Here is a 27,943-nt window from a genome sequence, read left to right on the forward strand (position 1 = left end):
AAATGACTTAACATGACACCCAGAGCCTGGCGAATGATTGCATCCTGACATGAGAACGAATTACAAATGAAATGAAAGATCAAGCCGTATTAGAGGATTGCCTCTGGGAAATGAAAATCTTTAATTCTCTTTTATTATTGACATTTATTTGGCTGCCATGAATAACAACATAGCAAAGAGATTCAGCTATGCTTGTGCACTGAATAGCTTATCCCAGGGCTCAAAACTGCATTAACATTTATCATGTTTGCTTTTGTAGCTGACACCACTGAACAGATTCTCTATCCATCTTGTATTTATCATGCATTGCAGATATGGTGCATCCTCTAATTTAAGTTCATTTTCATACAGTAGGAAGAGCAAAGATTAGCCAATGTCTTTCCTCAAATAAATTCCTGCTAGTAAGTATTCCTAAGAATGGTTTAATAGATTTAATAAAGAACAAAATGAGTTGACAAAGAAATTGAGTCACGGGGGGGAGGGGGGCTAATTTTAAAGGTTTCAACTTTGGGGAAATTGTGCAAATTCACAATGAAGAAGACACTTGTATGATATATGTATCTGGAATATATAAAGCCTTAAAATAAATGTCTCCATAAAGAGCAACCAAATAGCATTTTATAAATCTGAAGGCAGTACTACAGTTCCTGTAAGATAAGAAGTCTGCATGTTTTTCACTTTTCCAAACAGTGTTCATTGCTAAGACAGGAACAGGCCACATACTATATGAAGACAGCAATCCAGATAGTTATTATCAATGCAGGGATATCTTTTCATGACATTTCTTTTCTCTCTTGCACAAAGTAACAGTGTGGCTTTTTCTGTCATAACAATAAAAGATTATATGGTACCTGATGCCTTTGCTCATATGATCTTCTTTGCTCATATCACTGGATTGCCCTCCTTTCTTTAAATCCTTCATAGAATTCAAGGCTCAGTAAGGATATCAATGTATCTTGGGAAAATCACTTAGTATCTCTGATTTTTTTTTAAAAGGCTTATTTATTTTAGAGAGAGAAAAAGAGAGAGCATGAGCATGAACATGGGGTAGGGGGGCAGAGGGAGAGGAAGAGAATCTCAAGCAGACTCCCTGCTGAGCACAGAGCCAGATGTGGGGCTCGATCCCACGACCCCGAGATCATGACCCAGGCAGAAACCAACAGCTAAAATCTCAACTGACTGAGCCACCCAGACGCCCCTGTACCTCTGATTCTTGATTAAAGGTTATTTTTTAGTTTTCTGTCTTTCTGTTTTATAATTTTAATCATGGAAAACTTTAAACATATACACAAGTAGAGGTAATAACATAATGACCACCCCTCATATACCCATTACCCAGCTTCTACAATTATTAACTCAGGAAAAATCTCATTTTATCTATAACCCCACTTCACTATTTGTCACTCACTGAATCATTATGAAATAAATATTTTTGGAAGTAAGACTTTGAATCTTGCTTTTGACAATTCTAAAGTAAGAAAGTTGGAATGAATTAATTCTAAGGTTCCTTCTCCCCAGAATTGGACAATAATTTCTTCTTTGACCCTTTCCAGGCTTATAGATTTAATTCAACAAAAATTTACTTAATATTCACTATAACATCTTTCTTCAGGCTTAATCAATTGATCTCCTTCTCTGAGTCAATACAACCCATATAGTCTGTACCAATAATGAAGAAGTATAATTATACTTCTTTGTATTTATATTTTTATGTATATTAATTTTATTTCCCAGTTAGATGTTTAAGGCTCATATCTTAAATTTCTGTTTAGCAGTGTACTAAAAAAAACCAAAGATAATTAATCGCTACTGTTTATAGTAATTATTAATTAACTGATGGGTTTTAATCTTAATGGTTCAGACAGAATTAACAGGTTGGTATTTGGCTTTAATAGTAGGTAGCATCATACTGACAATATTAATCATTTTAACCAATAAAATGTTTGTTTACTAGATGAAATTCCTATTCTATTTTTCTTTTTTTTTTTTTTTTTTAAAGATTTTATTTATTTATTCGACAGAGATAGAGACAGCCAGCGAGAGAGGGAACACAAGCAGGGGGAGTGGGAGAGGAAGAAGCAGGCTCATAGCAGAGGAGCCTGACGTGGGGCTCGATCCATAACGCCGGGATCACGCCCTGAGCCGAAGGCTGACGCTTAACCCCTGTGCCACCCAGGCGCCCCCCTATTCTATTTCTGTGTCATAAAATAGATGACTGAGTAAAAACAGAAGTGAGGTTTTCTTCTAGAAGTGTAAAGCTGAGGAAGTAACTTATCTCTGGATTTTATTTGCTTATAATTAGATATATTCATTTAAGTTAAGCATAGGAATTTGCTAAGTAAATTTTTTTTTTCAGGAAAGACATTACAAGCTGATGGTATCTCCAAAATATCAGAGTAAATAAACCAAATCAAAGTGGATTTACTCAACTGAATTTTAATAAATTACCTTCTTGAAAATGAAATCTTTTCTACTGAGATAGAAGGTTGGTATATTTACTAAAATAAAAACACTACAAAAGGTACATTTTCACAGAAATAGAATAAACAACTCTAAAATTTATATAGAACCACAAAAGACCCCTAATAGTCAAAGCAATCTTGAGAAAGAAGAACAAAGCTGGAGGTATCACACTTCCTGATTTCAAACTATATTATAAAGATACAGTAATGAAATCAGTATGGTACTGGCATAAAAACAGACAGACACCTGAAAAGGACAGTGTCTTCAATGAATGGTGCTGGGAAAACTGCTACATGCAAAAGAATGAAACTGGATTGTTATTATGGATGCCCAACAGGTACATGTAAAGATGCTTAATGGTAATCATCAGGGAAATGCAAATCAAAACCAGTGAGATATCACCTCACACCTGTTAGAATGCTTATTATCAAAAAGATAAGAAATAAATGTAAGGTGAGGACATGGAGAAAAGGGAACACTTGCGCATTGTTGTTGGGGCTCTAAATTGGTAGAGTCTCTATGGAAAACAGTATGGAAGTTCCTAAAAAAATTAAAAATAGAACTACCATATGATCCTCAATTCCATTTCTGGGTATTGATCTGAAGGAAACAAAAACACTAACTCAAAAAGATATCTACACCCCCATGTTCACTGCAACATTATTTATAATGCTAAGACAATAGCTAAGTGTCCATTGATGGATGAATGGATAAAGAAAATGTGGTGTGTATATATATATATGATAGAATATTATTCAGCCATAAAAAAGAGAAAAAAAATCCTGCCATTTAAACAATATGGATGAGCCCTGAATGCATTATGCCAAGTGAAATCATTCAGAGAGAGAAAGACAAATACTGTATGATCTTACTGGTATGTGGAATCTAAAAAAACAAAGCAAAATTGAACTTATACACAGAGAGAACACACTGGTGGTTGCCAGAAGTAGGAGTTGGGGTGGGATAAGCAAAATACATGAAGGTGGTAAAAAAAAAAAAAAAAAAAAAAAGAAAGAAAAATATGTTGTTTTCAAATAAATCATAATATAAAGAATATAGAATTCAATTATAAAAATTAATCTTCATTATACCGGGCTTTGCATACAATTTCCACACATACCTGTAGCCATTATAGTATCTTCTCTCCCTTGGGTGAAAACTACGATTCGCTGCCTCTTTGGGTTCACCTTTGGCAGAGCTTGTGCCTTTCTGGCTATCTCTTTAATGTCTTCAGTCTATCAACAGAGAGGAGGAAAAAGTTCTTATAACCAGTACAATAAAGCAAAACTTACTAAAGATTTAGCTTGTCGTGTTCAAACTAGGAGAGACACACACCCCTATTATAAGAGTTATTCTTTTAAAATTTTAACCATATACAGAAGTAAATAGAGAGAGTACAATAGCCTCCAAGGAACCCACCATCAAGTTGCAACAATTTTAAATTTATGATAAATTTTACTTCATCTGTAGTTTCACCTATTTGCCTTTCATATTATTTTGAAGCAAATTCTAGATACAATATAATGTTATCTGTAAATATTTTATTATGTACCCCTGAAAGGTAATGACTTAAAAATAACCACATAACTACTATATTCTAAAAAATTAACAAAAATTTATCAATATCAGCAAATAGCCAATTTTCAAATTTCCAGTTACAGAGAGATTTGTAAAAAAAAAAAAAAAGAAAAGAAAAAGGAATATTTAATTATTTTAGAGGTCTGGAGAATTATACTGACTCTGGAAATAATGTTTTTAAAACGTCAAATTTTCTAAAGAACTAAAATGAGAGGAGGAGATGCTGTTTCCTATAGACTTAATTTTATTTTAAAAAGATAAAGTTGAAAAAACCTAGAAATTAATTCTAGAAACCTAATGCTATTTTTCATATTACATAAGTCACCAAGTCTTACATCATAAATGTTCTGACTTGAAATCTAACTCTTGGGCTATTATTAGTAGGATTTTTAGAATCATGCTTTCAACAATTTTAGGTAACTTAAAAATCTATGTCTGAATTTTGTGAGCCTCTAATCCATCCATGGTTTGGGCTTTATTGGTACTCTATTGTTGTGCAGTTTCAAACAGTTATGGAGAGAGACACATACCAGAGGAGAAATATATCTGAGTGGTATCGAGAAAGTTTAAATAGAATATATAGGACAGAAAAATTTAGGTACTCAAGGTAGACAAGTCATAATGGTTACAAAGAACATCAGAAACTATGACAATTTTATTTTTATTATTTATTTATTTTTAAAGATTTTATTTATTTATTTGAGAGAGAGAGAGAGCACGAGCGGGGGGGCGAGGGGCAGAGGGGCAGAGGGAGAAGCAGGCTCCCCACTGAGCAGGGAGTTCCACATGGGGCTTGATCCCCTAGGATCACAACCCCATCTGAAGGCAGACGCTTAACTGACTGAACCACCCAGGCACCCCAGAAACTATAACATTTTTAAAGGTATGAAAATCTTTAGTGAAATATTTGTATATTGCTTGTTCACTACATATTTGTATGTTGTTTGTTCACTACATACTTAAGAAATTCCAGGTGATACATGAAGCTAAGCTTCTACTACACCTAACATGATGATTCCAGACGACCGTTGTTTCTCAAAAGAATAGCCATGTGTGGTAAGACAATGCTGCTGACCTTTCAAACACGTTGACTATTTCACTTTTGGTTGCTTATTTTAGAACAAAACTAAGCCTGAACTCTGATAATATAAGAAGAGAAATTCCCTCAGTTTTTGGGGAATGACTATTAGAAATGACTAGTAACAGCTGAAAGGACCAAAAAAAAATTTTTTTTAAAAAGCCACATAATGACAATGTTTTCACTCTCTCAAATAAATGTATACATTTAATTAAAATGAATGACATATATTCTCCCAATCTCTTTACTACACTTAAGTTTTACAATTGTCAGAGTTTTGCTCATGTTGGGGTACATTCATATTTAATAAAGATAAAGGGGTAAAGCCCAGAAACACATTCACTTTATCATCTTGGGAGCAGAATACCATGTATGTAATGTTTTTTAAATAGAGGTCTTTCTTCAATGTGGTATTAGGAATAAATTAAGAATGACAATCTACGGTTGTCTTCTACCAAGCCAGTGGGAAGATATATATATTTTATGGAAGTTTTGGTAACCTAATCAAAGAAAACTTTCTTATGTCTCAAATGAAAGCTTATAAAAATGGCAATTCAAGATTGAAATAAACTTCCCAAATATAAAACACAAATCTTTACAGGGTGGTTAAACTTTATTCTACTTGTATCCATGTCCACAGTTCATACAAAACTCCTCTGTCACTCTGGGATCACTGTCAGTGATCACCAAATCTAAATTTCTTACTATGCCTTTGAGTAGCCATTGTTTCGGCCTCAATAGTTGACCCCCATCTAGTATGAAAACTTTTCTTAAAACCTCAATTCTGTCTTCTCAAAGCTAAATGTTTCTAGTTCTGCAGCTACCTCCACCTCCCTATAGATTCTTCTCCCTTATACTTGGGCTAACATCTTAGCAGAATTATGAAATTACAAGGGACTTGAGAGTGTGACACACCTAGATTTTTGCACCTTGAGCAGGTAAATAAACCTCTGTGCGGCTCCATTTCCTCATCTACAAACTAAGAAAATATTTACGTTAAAAGACATTGGGGGGCGCTCAAGGGGTGCAGTCAGTTGAGCATCTAACTCTTGGTTTCAACTCAGGTTGTCATCTCAGGGTCATGGATGGGGTCAAGCCTGGCCTCGGGCTCTGTGCTCAGAGTGGGAGTCTGTTTAAAGACTCTCTCTCCCTCTCCCTTTGCCCCTTTCCCTGCATGTCTCTCTCTCTCTCAAAGAAAATCTTAAAAAAAAAAAAAATGAGGTTGGGAAAGAAATATGCCCAAATAGTGGGCAAAAGTTTGAAAACAATCAGGATATTTGCATAGTCTCAAAGTATCTCCCCCAAGATACTCCTCATTACAGATTAGTAGGTGAAATGAGATATTTGCATAGTCCCCAAATATCACCCCCAAGATATTTATTAAATACAATGAGAAAATAGTAACTTTACAAAAAATAAACTGGAAAACATCACCTTGACCCAGTGATGAAAGTGAACATCATCAACATTAAGACAATGGGACATCATATACCTCCCCAAGATCATGCACTGAGAAGGGCAAATCGCTTCTGCGATATTTCTGGCAAAATGCATAACCTCAACTTAATTAACAGAAAATATCAGAGAAACTCAAATTGAGGGGCATTTATAAAATGATTGGCAAGTACTCTTCAGAAGGATCAAGATCGTAAACAAGGAAAGAATGAGAAACTGTCACAGATAGGAAGAGACAAAGGAGACCTGACAAATAAATGCAATTTGTTTTCCTGGATTAGATTCTCAAACGGAAAAAGGAAATTAAGGAGAAACTGGTGAAATCAGAATAAAGACTGTAGTTCAGTTATTGGTAGCATACTAATGTTAACTTCCTTGTTTTGATCATTATACTTTTCATTTGTGTAAGATGTTACATTAGGGAAAGCTGAGTGTTTTCCCTATTTTTGCAAATTTTCTAAGTCTAAAATTATTTCAAAATAAAAGTTGAAAATAATTGTTGTGAGGATGAAAGAAGATGAGGTAAGTGAAAGACCTTAATGCAATATTTAGCACATGCTAAGTACTTAATAAATATTAATTTCTTTCCTCTAATGACCACCATTTTAATACTCTCCAAAACTGCCATATCCTGAGGTTGCCCCAAAATCTCTAGAAAAGGCCTCAAGAGTTTTGAGTATTGGGAATTCAATTATGTTATCTAATAAGGGAGGAGAGAAAGGAAAAAGGGGGGAGGAGTAGAAGAAAGCTCATACAATTTAGCTATGAGCCATGTATATAGCTCTGAAGTGCTCACTAAATCTTAACTTCTACAAGCAGTAGGTATTATTCCTATATCCTCATTTTGTAGGTGAATAAACTGAGTCACAGAGAAGTTAAGAAGCTTCCCAAGGTCATAAATATACTAAGTGGTGGAGGCAGGGCTAGCACCCACAAAGTCTGACCCCAGAAATTACACTCATAACCAATATTCCATGCTATGCACAGGCTGTACTGCTTTTTGAATTCCGGCAGTGTGCTTTCTGTTGTTATCACAAAACTATAGCATGTTCAACTGAAATAATTTTTCTACCACATGCACAAGTCATTACTGATCTTGTGTTTAAGTTTCCTGTTTTTTTTTCTCTTAATTATTCTGGCTTGTATTTTAGCCTAGTGATTTTCAATTTTTGACTTCCAAGATATTTCTCATTTTCCAAGGTCATTTGGAAATCTAATCTCCTCCTCCAATATGTTAGGATGTGAATGAGAAAGAAGTGTAGTATATAAAGAGTATGAGACTTAAAGAGCTCGCCCTGGTTCTGGCTCTATGGTATATTAGCTATGTGTGACCTTGAACAAGTCATGTAGCCTATTTTTTTATCTGTTGAACTAAAACGGCAATACACGCCCTACCTACCCCCAAAAGGTGTGTGTGAATATTAAATGTATTAATCATATGTTGGAAAAGGTTTTATAAACTGCGAGGCATTTTATAAATGTTAAATTATGCTTTTATTGTCACTGCTGATCACACACTTAAATTTAGCATTGTCTTCCAAATTAAAGAATACACTCTCTTCATTCCATTTTTAACAAGCTGATGATACAAATGTTAATACTGTCATAATCTACCTACTCCTATAGAATACCAATTGTGGTGTTCCCACACATTGCCTCACTTAACCATATCACACTCCTTTGTTTTCCAAATAGAAACTCCTATAATAATTATGGTGTTCACATGGCGTGTCAGTCTCCAGTCTTATCTCCTACTACCTCCTCCTCGCTTACTTCATTCCAGTCACATTGGCCTTCTGTCAGTTCTTGAAGTACATAGTACATTATGCTCTTTCCTCTTTGGGGGCCTATATACTCTTGTTCGTCTGTTTGAAATTTGTTTCCCTGTTGTGTGTTTGTTTTGCTTTTTTCTGTCAATGCTCTATATCCGTATCTTTCAAGTTTTACTTTCTTCAGAGAGTCCTTCCATGGCTATCGTATCTAAAAAACAGGAAACCCTCCCATGTTCTCTTTCACAGTATACTCTCTGGTTATTTCTGTCTTGTCTTCAGGGTCTATCAAAGTGTTAGGCACAGAGTTAGTGCTCAGTAAATATTTATTGAATGAATAAATGACTAAATGCAGAGAATTAAAAGACTACCTTTCTCTTTCTGTTAATTTACTCTCTTAAAACTGTCCTCTTTTGGGACTCAGTCACCTAGAAAAGCAGCATTGTACTCTCTTAGTGAGCACGACCTAACGTAGTATCTTATTTCCAGACACTCTGGGTGATCATTCATTGTATTCCTTGTATTTGTGAGGAACACAAGAACCTTAGAAAAATCTTGGGAGAATTCTTTGGGAATCAATACCTCCTGAATACTCTGTGGACCTTCTATCCAGTGTTGATCAATGGCATTTTCTGTGATGATGGATATGTTCTATATCTGCACTGTCTAGTATGGTAGTCCCTAGCTACATAAGCTATAGAGTGCACTTGAAATGTCCTGTTGAGATTTAGGAACTGAATTTTAAATTTTATTTAATTTGAATTAATTTGAATTTAAATAACCATATGTGGCTAATGGATGCCATATTGGATAACACAATTCAATACTTTCCTGCCTTGGTGGTACAAGATGATAAAGTTATTAATGGTCAGAGAAAGATTACAAGTCTGAGATTCTCTGGATAGAGTCAGGGGCTGTGGGAAAAGTTGGAAAAGGGAAAAGGATTGCTTTGTTTCCTCTATGGTCAGAAGTAATATATCTTAGAGATCTAAAATAAAATTAAAATTCTTTGCTTGGAGTAAACTGAATAAATGACCCAGTAGAGAAGTTATGAATTACCTTCATCATTTGGCATAGAGTCCATTGCACAAAGAATGAAAATACAAAGAATATTATATTTAGGTTTTGGAGGTATTTATTTAATTTAAATCAATTTTCAATACAGCTTTTAAAAGGTTTCATAATGAAACATTTTTAAGTACCTTATTTTTATTTAGGTTCTAAAAATACAAACCTTTAATCGCTTCAGTTCAAGATAAAGTAGATTTAAAAACACACTGCAGTCTGAACTTATTTTCCAGAATAATAAAAGGCCTCATGAAACTTTTTACCTCAAGAATTGTCATTTTAAATTCTTAGCAGGTCTGTCACTTAAATCAGGCACTATGCAATTTTCTATCATATATATATATATATACACATATATATATATCCTCTCCTGCTTTGTGCTCTGCCCAACTCCAGTTTTTATCTCACTCTCCAGTGCCCTCCTAAGCTGCCTCTTCTTACTAAAAATTGCCCAATTCATTTTAAAGATTAAAGATTTTTTTAAAAAGAAAGACTATCTAAAATTTGCAGAGAAGCTAACCAGAATATCATAAACAATGCCACTGAAGATATTTCCTGATGAATAAACACTGGTTATTTTTAGAGGCATTTGGACTGGTCTGTTAACAGACATATCACTAGTGGCAATACTCAGTGGCTTTGGGAACTGATTGGGATTTATAATAGAAAATGAGGATAGGACAGCAGAGCTGGTGGAAAGAAAAAAAAATGCTCACCTTTCTTTTTAATCTTTTCATTTCTTTCCTCATTCATGTCCCAATTTAGAGGTAAAATTAAGGTTGAGAAGGATAAAATGTAGATTTTGTCTATTTTGTCACAGACCTGAGAGCACTGACACATTTCTATAGGTATTAAACCATTAAGATAAAGTGATTTATTCTTGTTTGAATCTTTAAAAACACCAAGTTTCAAACCTAGGCTTTCCTATTACTGTCTAATAGACTAAGGAAACTTTAATGACATTTAAAAACCACTGAATTCCCCTCGATAGCATTCCATATATGGATTATATTTATAATAACAAAAATATTCTACTCATGGCTCTTATATATTTTGCAATGCTTGTAGTATTTTAGGGAACCCATGAAGGGACACATCAAGACACGGTGTGCTTTACCTAATCTAACATATCACTGTCAACATCACCAACAGAGTAGTTTTGCTATGTTAGAAGGTAATAAGATATACTATTATAAACATCATCACCTTGTTTATATGCTGTAATCAATTACAGCAGATTTATGGTAAAAAAAAAATTCTAGAATCGGTAAATAAGAACAGAAAAGTTAATATGTGCCGGTTAGTAGAAAATAGAAAAAGTAGTTTGTCACTAAGACTGAATTTAAACCAAGCATATTCAAAGCATGTAGCTCAAGTGGGCAATAAAAGTATGAATTTGGGTTTAATAAACTATTTAAAAATTATTATCTGCACGTACTACAGAGTCATGATCATTTGTTAAGCAACATGTTATATTTCTAAGCATATACAAAACCAGTTATTTTCTAGAACTAAAATACATTTTTTAATGTTAGCACTGAAAACAAGCTATAAATTTACATTTGACAAGTTCTTATCTATGGAGAATACTGATGTAACAAAAGAGAGTATCGATTGTTAATATTACAACTTAACATTATGAAACCTTAAGACATGACTGCAAACATTTACTTAAATTCTCATGATCAAAACATTTGACATTTAAATTGAAAATTACCCTGAGTATATTTACTTGTGAATACCAATTACCAGTTTGGGAAATTACAAAGTGAAACTTAAATTAGATTAAAAAAATACTTGGAAATTTTTATTTCTTCTACATGTGAATCAACCCTACATTTATAAGAATGTATTAAAACAATAAAAGAAAACTCCCAAGCAGCTATCATAGTTCTAATAATCAAGTATTTTGAAGCAAGCTTTTCTGCTCTGAATTGATTTTTTCATAGAACTTATACCACAAGCTACTGACTTCCTCCAAGAAGAGGAAGCTTTATGTCTGGTTGTCAAGTCCTATGACATGTATTACTTTGTTGCTTGATAATGAATCTGTCTTTAGTACATTTAAATAGTAGTTCCATCACAAATTCATATAACACTTTTCTCTAAAGAGTTCAAAGTGAGCTTACTGATACATCTAAATCAATGCTCACAGCTTCTGTAGATGGTAGACAATACTGAGCATGTAAATAAAAGAGTTTCTATATTCCAGCTCTAGTCAGTTTAATTTTTAAAAATTACTACCATGCAACATTCCAAGTTGCTGTACAGAACACAGCATTCTACATAGCTCTGGCTCTATAATTATGATGCTTATAAAACTTATAAACTCAGTTTGTGAATTCTCTTTCACTTAACCTGGGTTCAGATTAAAGTCAGTGTTCTCTAACAATCAACTAGAAAATGGATATTATATAGATAAAAACATGGTCTTGTCTGTTATCATAATTTTGCCAACAACAACAACCACATGAAGTTTTGAATCTTGACAAGTAATACTTCCACTAGGAAAACAGAATTAGGACCTGGAAATTAAAGTCAATTATTGATACTTGGTTTCAGAAAATTTATATGTTTTATGCTATCAAAAAAAAAAAAAAAAAAAAAGAAGAGAGAGAGAGAGAAAGATGGAAAAAGAAAGATTAAAACAGGAAGTTTATATGAGCAGGATTTAAATTAATCAGTTCATAACAACTGTTAAGTACAACCTTTTTGAAATTAATTTGCATAATGATAATCTACATGTGGTAGGGGTGAAATTATTTAAATGACATTATATTTCACTATTTAGTCTTGCTCCACCACTGCTTTAGCAGTGAATCCTTATGAAATGTAATACAGCTAATGAGGTAGCTTTTTAACTGAACAAACTGACAGGCCCCATATCTGCAGAGGCAGCTTGAAACCGTGCCCAACCTCTTGGCTTCCCAAGAGGCTTTTCAAAATTCAATAAATAACATCTGTAGGCGATGTTGGGTGCAGACCTAGCAGAGTGCGTCATAACACTGTGCTGGCAGAACAAAGAAACCATGACGACTGCCAAGTTTCCATGGCAACTGCTGCGAGGCTCTGAGAGTATAATAGCACATCAATCACTGTCCAAAAGAACTTCATTATCAGCTAGAAAAAACCTTTAGGATCTGTTTAGTGTGCAATTGTGGGTTAACTCACCTCAAAGCCTTGCTCTCTAGCAAAAGTGGCAGCTTCCTGAAATAAAAAAAAAAAAGAACAGTTAATTATAAAGTGCTAGGTAATGAAGAAATAATCCATTTTGAAACTCATTCAAACAGTCTTCTTTTTACACAATTATCTCAATATACCCACATAGTTCAATTTTTATTCTTACACCAAAAAAGATTTCTTCTTTTCCTTGGCATGAAAAAAAAAGGCAGCATAATGTCAACACACTTCACAAGTTGGAATAAAGAAGATGTAGTGCATGTTTTTACTGTAGCTGTCACAGTGAGTTCAGGTGTTTTGACCCCAGCAAAGAAAGACAATCATTTGAAACCTAAGGAACATACCGGTGGTTGTGTTTTTAATTGAAACAATACCTTTCAGAAAGCTCTTCTGCAGAGAAGAATGTCTGCTAATAAATGTATAGATTCAGAAAATCACCATTTTGCAATCCCTGATGAAATTTATTCAGGCAAGGATCATCAATGGATGCTAAATTTATTAGATAAAAGGATGACGGGAAGCTGGGTATTTCATGGAATCAAAATATCCCAGATTATATGCCAGTCACGAGGAGCAAAGTATAACTTTATAATGGAAGGATCAAGCTGTCATCACCTTAACCCAGTGATCGATCTTATCAGTTTTCATCATTAATAGTGGAATCACTAAATATTCTGTGCCTGTCATTCTGATGCAGTATAAAGGACACAGCACCACCTATAAAGTTTTCTGACCACATTTTTAACATTAATTAATCAAAACTTTAATTCAATAACTGCAGTCTACAGAAATATAGAGGATAGGAGAACAAGTTAAATGATACAATGAAAAAGTAAATGGGGAAATCCAGAAAGTAGGCCATTCTACAGGACAAATAGCTTGGTCTCTTCAATAAATCAATGTCATGACAACTTGGGGAGGGGAAAAATGACCAAGAGCAATGTATAGACCTTAACTGAATCTTGTCTTTAACAAACTATTCAAGAAAGGCATTTTTTTGGACAATTAGAGAAATTTGATTATGAAACAGGATTGAGATAACATTAGGAATTATTAATTTGATAATGTAAATTTCCTTAATTTTAGGTTTCTTCTGAAGTATTCAGGGATAAAATGGCATTATATATGTACCTTATTTTAGAATACTAAAAAATTAAAGTGAAGTAAAAATGGCAAAATGTTATTAACTATTAAATCTAGATGTATTTTATCACTGAAATTTTTAATATATTGTCATCTCGTTTGTTAGCATTGTCTTTGTTATTTAATGCTCATTTCAAATTTGTATTTTGTTGCCTTTTTTCCAATCTAAGTTTTTCATGGAGCTAACTGTTCAAACATACCACTTTTTGGGATATTTTCTATTTTCCATTTTTTCTTTCTCACTGAGGTTATTCAGAATTATATAGTCAGATTTGGAGAAGGTTTTCCTCCAAAAAAAATCTAGATGTATTTAGTATTTTTACTTTGTGTGTTTGAAAACTTTTATAGCACATAGTCTTCCTTCTCCCCAATTTCTCTTTTATATAGATGACAGGGTAACGAAAGTTGAACATTAAAAAAAAGTTAAAATTTTTATTTTTATTTTATTTTTTAAATATTTAATCTATTTATTAGAGAGAGAGAACGAGAGGGGGAAGGGGCAGAGGGAGAGAGAGAATCTCAAGCAGACTACATGCTGAGCGTGAAGCCAGACATGGGGCTGGATCTCACGACCCTGAGATCACAACCTGAGTTGAAATCAAGAGTCGGATATTTAACCAACTGAGACACCCACCAGGCACCCCTATTTAAAATTTTTAAATCGCGGTTTTTCTAGGTTCCTAAATATCTTAAGGGCACAATCTGATGAACATTACTATATCCACTAATGCTCTTAAAACAGGCTATCAAATGACAAAAACACATCTGTGTAACCAAATCCTTTCCCTTTCTGTACTCTCTGCATATATTTTAATTTTAGGACTGATACAGAAAATAGAAGCAATATTACTTTTCAACTCAACTTCCCTCTTGAAAATGAAAAAAAAAAAAAAATACTGCAGACAACTGTCAAGAGCCTCTACATCTTAACTTACATTCCTCCAAAATTATCTTTGCCAAGAGATATTAATAGAAGGATGGGATTTGAGCCTGAGTAGTGAGCAGATCCAACTCAACTGAAACGACTGCTGCACCAAACCATGTAAGGCAGAAAGTCAGTGTCTCCAGCACAAATTTGGGTACTATCTACGTGTTAAGGAAAACACTGGGAAAAGAAGTATGTATGCACTTATGGTCCAATATACTAAAGACATATAGATTTAAAGACCCATTGTGAGGGCTTGAAAAGGTCGAAATGGATGATTTCAGCTAAACGCTGAAGTTAACAGAGATAAGCTGAAAGTACAATTCCTCAGGCTGTTTGCTAGAGAAGCATAAGGCTGATTGAGTTAGCCTTGGTGATGTAGATTAATGAAAAACTGAATTATGATCGTAACAATAGGCATGAGCAAGGTTAGCCTCTTGGACAACTTACTTAAAACAGAACTTGATATACCACATAGTCAATAATATTTGCTGGCCTGAATGTCAAGGAAAAGGTTAAGTTTCAAAAGATATCAATGTAATATTTTTCCAAGCTGTTCAATCCAAGAATTAACCAAGCTAATTCTTATATCAAAAAAGATAACTGAAAAGCTCTGCTAGAATTGCTTATTTATATAGTGCTTCATCAGAGGCATGAAAGAAGCCCAGAGAACCAGAAGACAAAATTAATATGAAGAATCTGTATGACTAAAACTGCACTAAGACACAAAAAACTCAAAATTCAACATACAGTAGTTAAAATGCTTTTTTAATGTCCAGTTTTGCTCACACATTAACTGTGATCTGTTATGGTATAGTGGAACTGACTAATTGCAAGAAGACACATACATAAATGTCAGATCATTATTCTTTAAGGAAACCAGGCCCTAGGACACTTCCACATCTGTAAACTATTTGAAGTGCCAACATATTTCTGATTGAGGAAGGATACGCTGAAGAGAAGTCAACTCAATTTTTTATCTTAGCGCCCCCTCACTCAGGTTTGCAGAGCTGTGCCCTATCACTGAAAAGCTAAGCACTTGTTCTATAGCTTAAAAAGATCTTATCTCCTGACTTCCTCCCACCTTCTTTTGATCTTGAGCTGGTGCCCCCAGTCACTCCATTAGAGAAGGCAGCTGGCTCACATCATTGCAGATTTTCCCACAGCTAACCTCTGATCTGAAGGTGTTTGTAGATACAATGATGGTACAACATTTATTTTTTCCCTCCCAGCAAAACAAATAATAAAACAACATAGGGGAAACAGTCTGACCTAGTAAGAATTTTAACCAGAACTTTAGTCCTCAGATTCACTGCATGGAGGGACAGAAAGAAGAGGCATTAGGTCTGAAAGTAGGGAAGGAAAAAGGGGTATAGATGGTGGGCAGAAGAGTAAGGCAGGTTCCAAATATCAGGGTTAATTCCAAGTGAACTGATCATACTAAATTGAAAAGGACTTTTTAGTGTGTCTTTGCAGCAAAAGTGAGAAAAGAAAACAAGCACGTCCCCATCTGTGCTGCCCCAGGGCGCCACGTACTGAGTTCACAAATCTAATGAAGCAGTCAGGTTAAAATCCAACCGCAGAGTGGATGTGACGTGCGGAGAACAGCTAGGGTTAGAATAGAGAAGCAGGGCGGTTCCTAATGCAGGTGATTATCCATGTGATAATCATTATATTTACAGGCTTTCCATTTTAGATCTGACATCAAAAATCACAAAGGAGGAGGGATTAAGGAAATAAACAACTGACAGAGGCTTTCCTGTTCCCCTGAGAGTGTAGCACTTTCATTCATGCATGACAAGCAACAAAAGCAAAACCAAACAGGCCAGGGAAGAGTATTTCTGAGAGGGCTGGATTTCACATTAACACTTCTTTCCATTTTGATAACTTTCACTATTATTCAGTTTCCAAGACAGGTCACATTTTCAGAATTAGTTCCCATTGTTGTCTATGCTCTAATACAGTATCATTTTTGGTTTACAATGAATGATACTCACATAATATGTCTTTTACGACAGCAAAGACATTTTTTTCCTTCCTGGAATTGAGTGTTGTGAATAAAATGACATATAATTAAAGTCTCAGACTCTCATCTACACCACGTTATTTAGGATTTGCAGTAGGCTTGCTGCTTCATCGACCAGGCTAAAAGGGTGCTAGTGAAACAACCACCACGTATGGGTTCTGAGGTTTACAAAAGAAAGAAGCTGAAATTCATGGTTAATGAAAACTATGGAATACTTACATTGTGAGCTATTTAAAGGGATTAGCAAGCCATTATTAGAAAGCACAATCCTTAGATTATACAGAAAGGAAGGAGAAGCTCAGGTGCATGTTTGTGTGTATCAAAGAGCTATTTCCTTTATATTCAATTGAGGAGAAAACTGTTTTCTCTGCAGTTTGTCTGATAACACCGCAGTTTTAATTTATAAAGGGGAATGATCTGTAATCAATATTAAACTAAAATCATAAATTGTCCATATTCTTATTTCAATTCCAATTATTTGTTGCTAGTTATAGGGAAATACAAATGATTTCTGTATCGACCTTGTACCCTCTGACTTTGTGAAATTTACTTTTTAGTTATAGGAACTATTATTTTGCTTCTGTAAAGAAAGATAGTTTTCTATGGTCCTATTAAACATACTACAAAGTTATTTTGAGAAGTTAGAAAATGCCTTTAAAAACAAAATTTACCTCTCTTTTCTCCAGGGTTATCTGAAGAGTATGACTATTAACGACCATCACTACCACAGCTCATAACCCTTGCCCTTGCACTTCTTGCTCTGCACTTGAAGGCACTGAGCCCAGTTAGAACCATCATCTGCTTGCTAATGTTACCACTCTATTTTTAATCTCAGACATGAGGGGTCCTGGTATAGGCTGAAACTTCATGTAATGAAATAAAAATGCAGAAGATCCAACTCAGGACCAAACAAAGGTAACTTCTGACTATCCACAGAAAGGAGCCCATCCAACCAAAACAAATTACTTTGCTGCTCCAAAGTATGGAGGAAGCAGAAAATTCACGGCGGGGGTGGGGGGTGGGTGGGTGAGGGGGGCATGGTCCACAGTCAAGTCACAGGAGTCCAGAGCTTTTGGAAAAGCCAAGGGCGAATGGAGCCACCAAACCACTAATGTTGTTTTTACTTTGTTATCGCTCCATTTAACAAGTATTTATCTCCTATGTATAGTTTAAGTTAATCCTTACAAAAATCCTCACAAAAATCAAATCAAATCAAAGTAAGTCCAGTCAACAGATGAATCACAGGGTGAGCAAATTATTAAAAGATAATTTAAATACATACTATCTAAATGGTTTTGTATAACTGATTATGGTTAACAATTTCTTCTATACAGATAACCAGGATATATTATCTTTTACATAAAATTTGCTTTTTGGCCTCAAGTTTAGTTTCAATTTACAATGTCCTTCATTATTCTGAAGCAATGATTACCTTACTGAGAACAGAGTAAGGTATTTAAGTAGTGCCAGATCCTCGGGTGAGAAAAATATTATTGAATCAAGTCTAATACTATTATAAGGTCTGTGACAGCTGTAGCAGGGATACACTTCTAAATCATTCTAATATTTAATGATAAAGAACTACCTGTTGCTTATTTCTTTTCATGTAATATATCATAAAGACTTATGTTGCTTAAGCTTTTAAATATTTCCTCATGCTGTCCTTCAGACTAAGAATTACCTTTTCTTTATGCTATCTAAAAAGTCATTTATATACTTTTTATGACACTGCATTAATGTTATACTATTTTTAATACACTGATTTTGATGAAGAAAAGTTTAAATTTGAAAATAAAGTAAAAGGGTAGAGAAAAATCAGTAAGTAAATTATGTGTCTGGGAACTGCTTTTTAAAATAAATTTTATTCACAAAAATTTCTGTGCTGGCTTCTCCAAGGAATATAACACACAACTTTTTGGGGATTTTCAACCTGTGCTCTGACATTTATTACCATATGCTTCCTGTCTGCAGAATGCTGAATAGAAATATTATTTAACATTTATTGAGTGCCAAAAACTCAGTGGGGCAAAGTATAAGCTATAAAGACATTCATGGCCCCGATCCAATAGGTTTATAATAAAAGTCACATAGACAGTATATAAATTATACCTCAATAAACATGACTGAAAAAAAACATTAGGCAGCCAAAATACAAGGCAAAAAAATAGTTTTAGCTTAGGACATACCTAACCCTTCCACAAAGTAGTTTATTAGCTGATGAGTCTATTATAGCAAGGAGAGTTGTTCATTCCCACCTTTAAGCATATTTAATGGTGGTAACTAAAAGAAAACAAAGTTAGGAAAAGTACTTCAACGAAATTGATTGATTAGCTGTTTCGGTAACTTCTAGACTAACCAAGTTTTTCAGATACTGAAGAAAGAGGAGAGATGATAGTATAAGAAAAATCTCAGACCTGTTATTGGGCCTCTTATTGGATATTATATGTCCATTTTTAATGAGACAACACATGCTTGACACAAAGGAAACACTCAACAAATGTCTATTATTTTCCTTATCTCATTTGATCCTCATAAAAATCCCATAAAATAGATTCCTCATCTCACAGATGAGTATCTGAAGGTTCAGAGAAATTAAAGTATGTCCAAGACCATATAGCTATAATTATTATAGGTAGCACTTGGATCTGAGCCTTCCTAAATGGTTTGTGCTGGTCTTCTACTGATGAATTCTTTCAGTTTTTATGCCTAAAAAAGTCTTTGTTTTGGTTTTGGTTTTTTGAAAGGTATTTTTGCTAGGTATAGAATTCTAGGTTGTCAATTTTTTTCTTTCAGTGCTCTATGCTTGCACTGTTTCAGATTCTAAGACTGCTATTATTCTAATCTTTGTTTCTCTGTACATAATGTGTCTTAAAAAAAATTAACCTGGCTGCTTCTAAGATTTTATCACTGATTACATGCAATTTCATTGTGATGTTTCTTGGTATGGTTTTCTCCTTGTTTTTTGGGGCTTACGATTTGTTGAACTTCTTGGATTTGTGGGGTTTATAGTTTTCATCAAATTTGGAACATTTATGAATTCAAATATTTTCCTTCACTCTCTTCTTTCCTAAGACTCCATATATGTATATTAGATCACCTGATACTGTCCCACAGCTCATTCATGCACGGATCATTGTTTTTCAGTGACTTTATTCTCTCAGTGTTTAATTTCAAATAGCTTCTGCTGCTGTGTCTTAAAGATCACTAATTACTATTTTTTTCTTCTGCAATGTCTGTTTTCATCCAGTGCATTTTTCCTCTCTAGAAGTTGTCTTTTTTATGTCTCTTCTTAACAGGCTTATGCTTTCCTTTACCCTCTTGAGATACAGAATATATTTAGAAATGTTAATCCTTGTCAAATAATTCTAACATCTGTGCCATTTCTAAATCCATGTCTATTGATTGATGCTTGTTCTCATTTTGGGTTGTATTTTCCTGCATCTTTACATGGCTCAGTAATTTTGACTGGATGTTGGACATTATGAATTTTATGTTTTTGGGTGCTGGATTTTTGGTATTACTTTACACATTTTTTGACGTTTACTCTGAAATTCAGTTAGGTTACTTGGAAATAGTTTGGTCCTTTCTAGGTTTATTTTTAAGCTTTGGTAGGTGAAATGACAGCAGCCTTTAATCTAGAGCAAATCTGATATCCTACTGATGTAATATCTTTTTGAGTACTAAATAAAATATCCCATTTATTAGAGAGAGGTTTCTCCACTCTGGCTACTGGAGACATAAACTGCTATCACTCTGTGTGAACTTGGGGGAATGTTCCATCTGGTTCTTTCCAGTGGTTTCATCCTTCACCTTGAATACTCTCCTCATATACACGTGCTGACCAGCGTTCACCTAAAGACTCCAGGGAACCCTCTGCAGATATTTAGTGTGTGTGTTTTGTGTCTGTGCAGCTTTCTTCTCTGGTATTCTTTCCTGTAAATTCTAGCTATCTTGGCCTCCTTCAGTTCTTAACTCAGTTTCTGTTCAGTTGGACCTCTGGGTTTAGGACCTCCCTTCCTGCACTGTAGACTAGAAACTCTGTTTAAACAGAATGCTATGGCAATTGTAGTATTCTCTCATTTGTTTACCTTCTCTGAGGGATCACTATCCTGTGCTGGCTATTGTCTAATGTCTGGAGACTGTTGTTTTATTTATTTTGTCTGGTTTTACATTGTTTAAGGAGGGAAGATAAATCCAGTGTCTCTTACTCAATTATTCCAGCAGAAGTTCAGTGTGGGTCCATCTTAAAGTACAGATTCTAAAATATCCTGGCACATCCAACAAATCTGTAGTTCTCTATTTAGTGGTTAAAAAAGCCAAAGACAAAACAGATTGATCATTTATCTTAAGCATCTCATACATTGCTTTTTGCATCTTATTGTACAAAGGATACAGTTCCTATACTTAGAGCTGCTGCACTAAATCATAAACACTCTACTTTATCAGTAATCTATATCTGAAATCCTTTGAAGAATAACTCTAGTTCTAAACCCTTTTTTACTTTACATGTCCTATATAATTGTCATTTTCTTGCTTTTTATCTTACCAGCTAGAAAGCCCCAGATAAGTAGCAACATCTTTCCTTTTTAAAAATTTTTTTTCCCTGAGCCTCTCCTTCAACCAATAGTGGGCTTTAATATAATGTATGATCAATACATTATGCCCAGGGTCAGCAGCCTACAAGACCAATTGGGCCCACTGCCTATTTTTATAAATGAAGTTTTACTGAAACACAGCAATGCTCATTCATTGACACATTGTCTATTATTGCTATCATGTTACCACAGCAGAGTTAACTAGTTCAATAGAGACCATACTCGCTGGATTTCTACAGAAAAAGTTTGCTGACCCCTAAATTATGTTATTAGTAGGGTACTTACATGTTTCAAAACAGATTTTTTCTTTTTAATTAAGTTACCAATGAAGAATTGAAGGCCCTATGAAGAGTAGGCTTCAGCTTGTTAGCCTTGAGGAAAGTAAAATGTGTATCTTTTGACAAGTCTTATTTCTTTCATTTACTGGCAAAACAAAAACAAAAACAAACAAACAAAAAACAAACCAAAAAACAAAAAAGCCAAAACAAACCAAACCAACCCAAAACACTAAAACCCAAATCACTAACGTTAAAAAAAAAAAAAAAAGACAGCAGAAGTCAGATAAATAATCAATTCTTATGAGTTTAGATACATATGTACTCACGACAACAAGAAAGGCACTATGGACCAGTGCTAAGTATTAGACAAAGGGAAAATCTCAGATGGGGAGAGATTAGCATTCTGTTAACTGCCTAATGATTCCTTTCTCTCAGTTTAAAGATGTACCAATATCCTTTATATTGTCCATATTCCATGCATGATCCTTCCCAAGTTGTCAGGGTGTGATACCACTGCCACCATAAAGCCCGGAGGCCACTCTAATGACCCAACTTATTCTAGTCTGGAAATCATACAAAATTAACTTTAAGAAAATAAGGTAAAAATAAAATGAAAACAATATGTAAAACACAGAAATGGACAACTGCACAGGGCAGAGTTGTTTTTATAAACCTTTCTGTGAGCAAATCGGCAAGGGTAAGGCATAAGATATGGCAGAGGAATATGGATTTTACAGAGATCACCAGTTTCTAGTTGTTTTGACTCTTAAGTTCAGATCTATCACAAAAGCTCCTCTATTCCTTAGGTCTCTTGGTCTTCTGAGGAAGAAGAGAGAATATTAATATTCACGGTCCAAAATGTTACTGGACTAGTAAAAAAAGGAATTTATAGGAGTACATTGTGATTTAATAACGCAACAAAATATAGTAAAAACGAAAAAGCATCTAGTCTCCTACCTTTAGTAAAAAAAAGGAAACAAATAAGAAAAAGCTAATTTCTCCCCAGTCTGAATTTTGACCTATGGATATATATATATAAAATACCACTTTTTAAAAAAACCATTTATTTATTTATTTATTTATTTATTTATTTATTTATTTATTTATTTATTTATCAGAGATAGACAGCCAGCTAGAGAGGGAACACAAGCAGGGGGAGTGGGAGAGGAAGAAGCAGGCTCCCAGCGGAGGAGCCCGATGTGGGACTCGATCCTGAAATGCCGGGATCACGCCCTGAGCCAAAGGCAGACGCCTAACGACTGCGCCACCCAGGCGCTCCTAAAATACCACTTTCAAAAATCACCAATACCAGTATCACTTCCTTCTTCTTGCTAGCTAATAATAATCACGTACAGAGTGGATTGTAACAAGTCCAACGTATAAACAAACTTAAGTTCACGATGGCCAGTGGGAAGTAGCAAGGATAGCCATGGAAGTAATGATCAACACAGGTATCCTCAGAGAGAAGAAAAAGAAGTCAAAGAAAAAAATCCAGTGAAAAAGAAATTAGCCAAATGTACAAGTCAGGCTATTAAAAAAAAGTCACAGAAAAATGGTAGAAAACACCCAACAGAGCAAGTAGCAGGGTACTCAATAAATGTCAGATGGAAAGCGTGATTTCACTTACCCTTGCTGTATGAAAAATAGGTTTGAAAAGATATTAAATATTTCTGAAAAGCTCATATTGCATTTGATAATGAAATGGGAGCCAATCATTTTAGTCTAAAAACTAGAATTCAAGAAATGTCTATCTTTCTACTTCTTGTCAGAATCTGAGAGAACACATTATCCAATCTTAGTGCTTGCCTGTGGAGTTTTGGAGTCAAAGGATGAGTTTTCATTGGGTATCAACAACACATGGGTAATTGAAGGTAATACAGCACAGAGCTAGTAACAAAATACTGGCATTTTTATTGCACTGAACATTATAAAGTGATTGGGCTAACAGATGGGATTTTGCTAACAGCAATTTTGACTTATTGTACATTGTATTACAAGTTGGCTTCCACCTACATCCATTTCAGAGACTGTGTTCTCACCAATCTTAGCCTTTCCTCTTGACTTTTTTGAATAGGACTTAATTGCTTTTCTTGAAGGAAGAAGGATTTCTGCATAGTGTAAAATTTAGGAATAATTTTTAAAAATAAAATGAGTACTCATTTCCTTCTATTCTTTCAGAGGTTTAGTTTCAATCTCCAAATTTCTTTGCATTGCCAATTACTCTTCATTTCTTGAATAAATATTTTCCCTCCTTTGGGTCTTTGGACAATTTTCCCCAGCTTAATCCTGTACATTCAAGCTCTTTTGTTTGGATTTCCTAATTCCAGTGGATAATTTAATAGGTGAGAAATGAGACTTCACTGATATTTCAGAGTTTGAATTTCCTACCCATTCCTAGAAACTCTCCTTCCTACTTTTCTGTTGTGTATCTTCTTTCCCCCACCCCCATTTTTTAAAAGATTTATTTATTTGAGAGAGAGAGAGAGAGAGAGATTATGGGGGGGGCAGGGGCAGAGAAAGAGAGAGACTCTCCAGCAGACTCCCCACTGACTGGTGAGCCTGATGCGGGGCTTGATCGCATTACCCTGAGGATCATGACCTGAGCTGAAGTGAAGAGTAAGAGGCTTTTTTTTTTTTTTTAAGATTTTTAAAAATTTATTTATTTGACAGTGATATAAAGCCAGCGAAAGAGAGAACACAAGCAGGGGGAGCGGGAGAGGAAGAAGCAGGCTCCCAGCAGAGGAGCCCGATGCGGGGCTCGATCCCAGGACCCTGGGATCACGCCCTTAGCTGAAGGCAGATGCTTAATGACTGAGCCACTCAGGCGCCCCAAGAGTCAGAGGCTTAACTGACTGAGCTACTCAGGCTTTTCTTTCCCTTTCTTTTCTCATCTTTCTGTTGCTTATCTTCTTTCTCATTTGTTAAATTACCTAAAGACAGTCTTTCTCTAGAATTCAGCTACCAATTTTCTGATCTGTTTTCTCTTTACATTTTGGGAGGGTAATTTCCTCTATTATTTTTATTTGCTATCATCACCATATATCCTGTCTAACTTCCAGAGTCCCTTTGACACTTTCTCTTTGTATCTGATAGCTTCAAAGTTCTGCCAAGAACATTTTATAAGCATAAGGCCTGTAGTATCTGTAGCCTTGTTTCCATTCCTACCAACAAAACCCTAGGTCAGGCCTGTACTACCTCTTGCCTAGATTATATAGTCACTTAACCAGTCTTTGGTACCAGTCACCCTCAGCTTGAATGCATCCTTGCACATGACCATTAGATTGACCTTCCTAAATATCAACTCGATTAGCTTTTGCCCAAAAAGCTACCTATTGCTTCCTGATTACAGTCCTAGTTCCACAGCCTGACTTTCAAAGGTCCTCCATAAAGCGCCCCTACTTTTCCTTTCTAGCCTGCTCTTTTACTATTCCCTTATACATGTACCAGATGCCACTCAAACTAGAATACTTGCTATTCTCTGAACATGCCCCAGGCTTTTTTGTCTTCATGCTACCTTGCACATGTAGGCACTAAATGAATTAGAATGCCCTTCAACCACCCTTGTCAAAATCCTACCAATCCCTCCAGGGTTAGTTCAACCATCTTCTGCTTAATGGAAGCCTCCTTGAATTGTTCATGGTCTCTCCTTTCCCTATCTCCAGAAGTGGCTTTCTGCATTGCAGAAGAGTTTTGCTCAATTTGTAAAGGTTTCTCTTATGGCAATTATGTGCAGACTGGAAATATAGTTATTTGTATAGACAGTTTATCTCTCCTACTAGATTATAAATTTTTAGCACAGAAACTCTTTCCCACTTTGTATCCTCAAAGCATCTAACATATTGCTCTGCACAGAATCCTTGTTGATTTACCAAATGATAAAGACAAAGCACTTGCCTACATTAAGCAAAGAATACCTCTGCAGTAGATTTATATTGACTTGATTTCTTGTGTTCATACTTTATTTTTGGGATCAGAGTTCACTAACTTAGTGCTGTGTATATGCCTCTATTATGCTATTTCTTGCTCTGAATTATAATTTATTTATATGGTCTCTTTTTTCCCTTAGCCTATGAGCTTCTTGAGAACTGGGTTTTATATCTTATCCTAGAACTTTGCCTTGCACATAGTGTGATTAGATAAATGTGCACTGGAATGAGTTAAACTGATCAAAAGAATGTTATTTAAAAAGGCAAAAGATCTTTGTATATCGGGGCGCCTGGGTGGCACAGCGGTTAAGCGTCTGCCTTCGGCTTAGGGCGTGATCCCGGCGTTGTGGGATTGAGCCCCACATCAGGCTCCTCCGAAATGAGCCTGCTTCTTCCTCTCCCACTCCCCCTGCTTGTGTTCCCTCTCTCGCTGGCTGTCTCTATCTCTGTCGAATAAATAAATAAAATCTTTAAAAAAAAAAAAGATCTCTGTATATATGAGTATTGAGATTTTCTAAGATTTGGTTAAATATTTCATAAACTGCTGGTCTGCTGTGTTCTGTGAGTATTTATGCAATCCACATCTTGGTCATATTGGCAGTTCTGCTCTGGAAAGTTACCATAAAGGTTGTTGGCATTTGCCTCATTTCCAAGTAACATACAAATAATCACTCTGGACTCCAGAAGTGTGGGAAAATAAATTTCTGTTGTTTAAGCCAAAAAACCCCAAAACAAACAAACAAACAAACAAACAAAAAACCCTTACAAATAATCAGGGTGATAGCTTTTCCCAAGATAATACTTTATTCTGAATTTTAAAATTATAATTATATTTTCAAAGATACATAGAGTCCAGACATCACTGGCAGATACTGGGTATCAAAGAGTACCATATAAGGATAAGTGTCAAAGATTTACGATAGAAGCAGCAAGAACAGCAAAAAACAAACCAACAAGTTAACTAAACAAAAACCATAAGACACCCTACATACAGATTAAATAATAGGGGTAAATAGTAAACACAATTCAATTTGAGGACCAACTAAGCACTTTTATGACAAGCTACTATTTTACTTTGCTGACCTGCAAGATAATTAGAAAATTTATAGCATGTGGGATAAAAACAGAAGTCTAAATGAGCTTATAACCAGCAATAAGTGACTTTGGTACACTTCACGATTTAAAAATGAAGCCTTTCTTTTTTCTCTAGCAAATAAATACTAATATATACTTGTAGGACTTCTCTTGGTTGTGATGATTTAAGCAAATTTTTGATTATCTGTTGTAGGAATAAAACGGGGTAGCAATAACTTTCTTACATCTGTTTCAAGAACTTTAGCAACCAATGAACACATTAGATACCACTTATTTCCAGGGTTATATGGAACTCTGCTAGACTCATCTGATTAAATAAAATAAGAATAATTAAGATAAAAGCAAAAACTAAAGTCAGAGTATAGTAGGTTGCAATTGAAATTAAAAGGAAAGAGAACAAAAGAAGGCTTTAGGGTGAAGGGAAATTTTTTTTAAAGCAAACCCTACCCCCAACATGGGGCTTGAACTCACAGTCCCAAGATCAAGAGTTGCATGGTCTACTGACTGAGGCAGCCAGGTACCCCAGAATTTGATATAAATCTAGAAGCACAGGTAAAAATTAATGTGAAGCTATAATAAGGAAGGACACAGAGGTACGGAAAATGAAAGATATATTCTGAGAATAGCAAGTGGTCCATTTTGGCTGGATCATAAGGGATGAGTACAGGAGCAGAAAGCACTACAATTTGAAAGGTAGAGTTAGTCTTTAATAAGTTCGGGCAATGGATTTATTAATTGATTTCACGATGTAGTAAGTAGATGGAGAAGGTGAGAGATATTAAGGTTTTTGAGCAGGTAAGTGGCATAATTAGGACTAGATTTTAGAAAGATTAGCTTACTTAGCAGCATTATGTAGACTGGATAGAGAAGGGAAGACAAATGAAGATTCTTAGATGGCAATCAGAAAACAGATGACTAATGCAAAATATTTTAACTCAAAGAATAAAGTATAGAAATGACAAGTTCTGGGGCACCTGGGTAGTTCAGTCAGTTAAGCCTCTGACTCTTGGTTTTGACTCAGGGCATGATCTCAGGGTTGTAGGATGGAGCCCCACGTTGGGTTCCATCCTCAGTGAGGAGTAGGCTTGAGATTCTTTCTCCACCCCCCTCTGCTCTTCCCCCTGCTCACGCTCTCTCTCTAAATGAATAAAATCTTTTTTTTTAAAGATGTTATTTATTTATTTGACAGAGAGAGAGACAGCCAGTGAGAGAGGGAACACAAGCAGGGGGAGTGGGAGAGGAAGAAGCAGGCTCATAGCAGAGGAGTCTGACGTGAGGCTCGATCCCAGAATGCTGGGATCATGCCCTGAGCCAAAGGCAGACGCTTAACGACTGCGCCACCCAGGCGCCCTAAATAAATAAAA

At 35.1% G+C, this 27,943-nt stretch overlaps 1 protein-coding gene across 7 annotated transcripts in view; it reads right to left on the reverse strand.

The window, feature by feature from the left end:
* ADK (adenosine kinase) overlaps window positions 1–27,943 on the reverse strand; it is a 518,384-nt gene that overhangs the window by 82,556 nt on the left and 407,885 nt on the right. For all 7 annotated transcript variants that reach the window (XM_026504506.4, XM_057308800.1, XM_026504502.4 and 4 more), the window contains 2 exons: window positions 12,583–12,618; window positions 3,584–3,698 (listed from right to left, as the gene is read on the reverse strand). In XM_026504506.4, the coding sequence (XP_026360291.1) occupies window positions 3,584–3,698; window positions 12,583–12,618 (151 nt within the window). The remainder of the gene's footprint in view (window positions 1–3,583; window positions 3,699–12,582; window positions 12,619–27,943) is intronic.

This window comes from Ursus arctos, unplaced genomic scaffold (genome assembly GCF_023065955.2).
Source record: "Ursus arctos isolate Adak ecotype North America unplaced genomic scaffold, UrsArc2.0 scaffold_7, whole genome shotgun sequence".
Classification (NCBI taxonomy): domain Eukaryota; kingdom Metazoa; phylum Chordata; class Mammalia; order Carnivora; family Ursidae; genus Ursus; species Ursus arctos.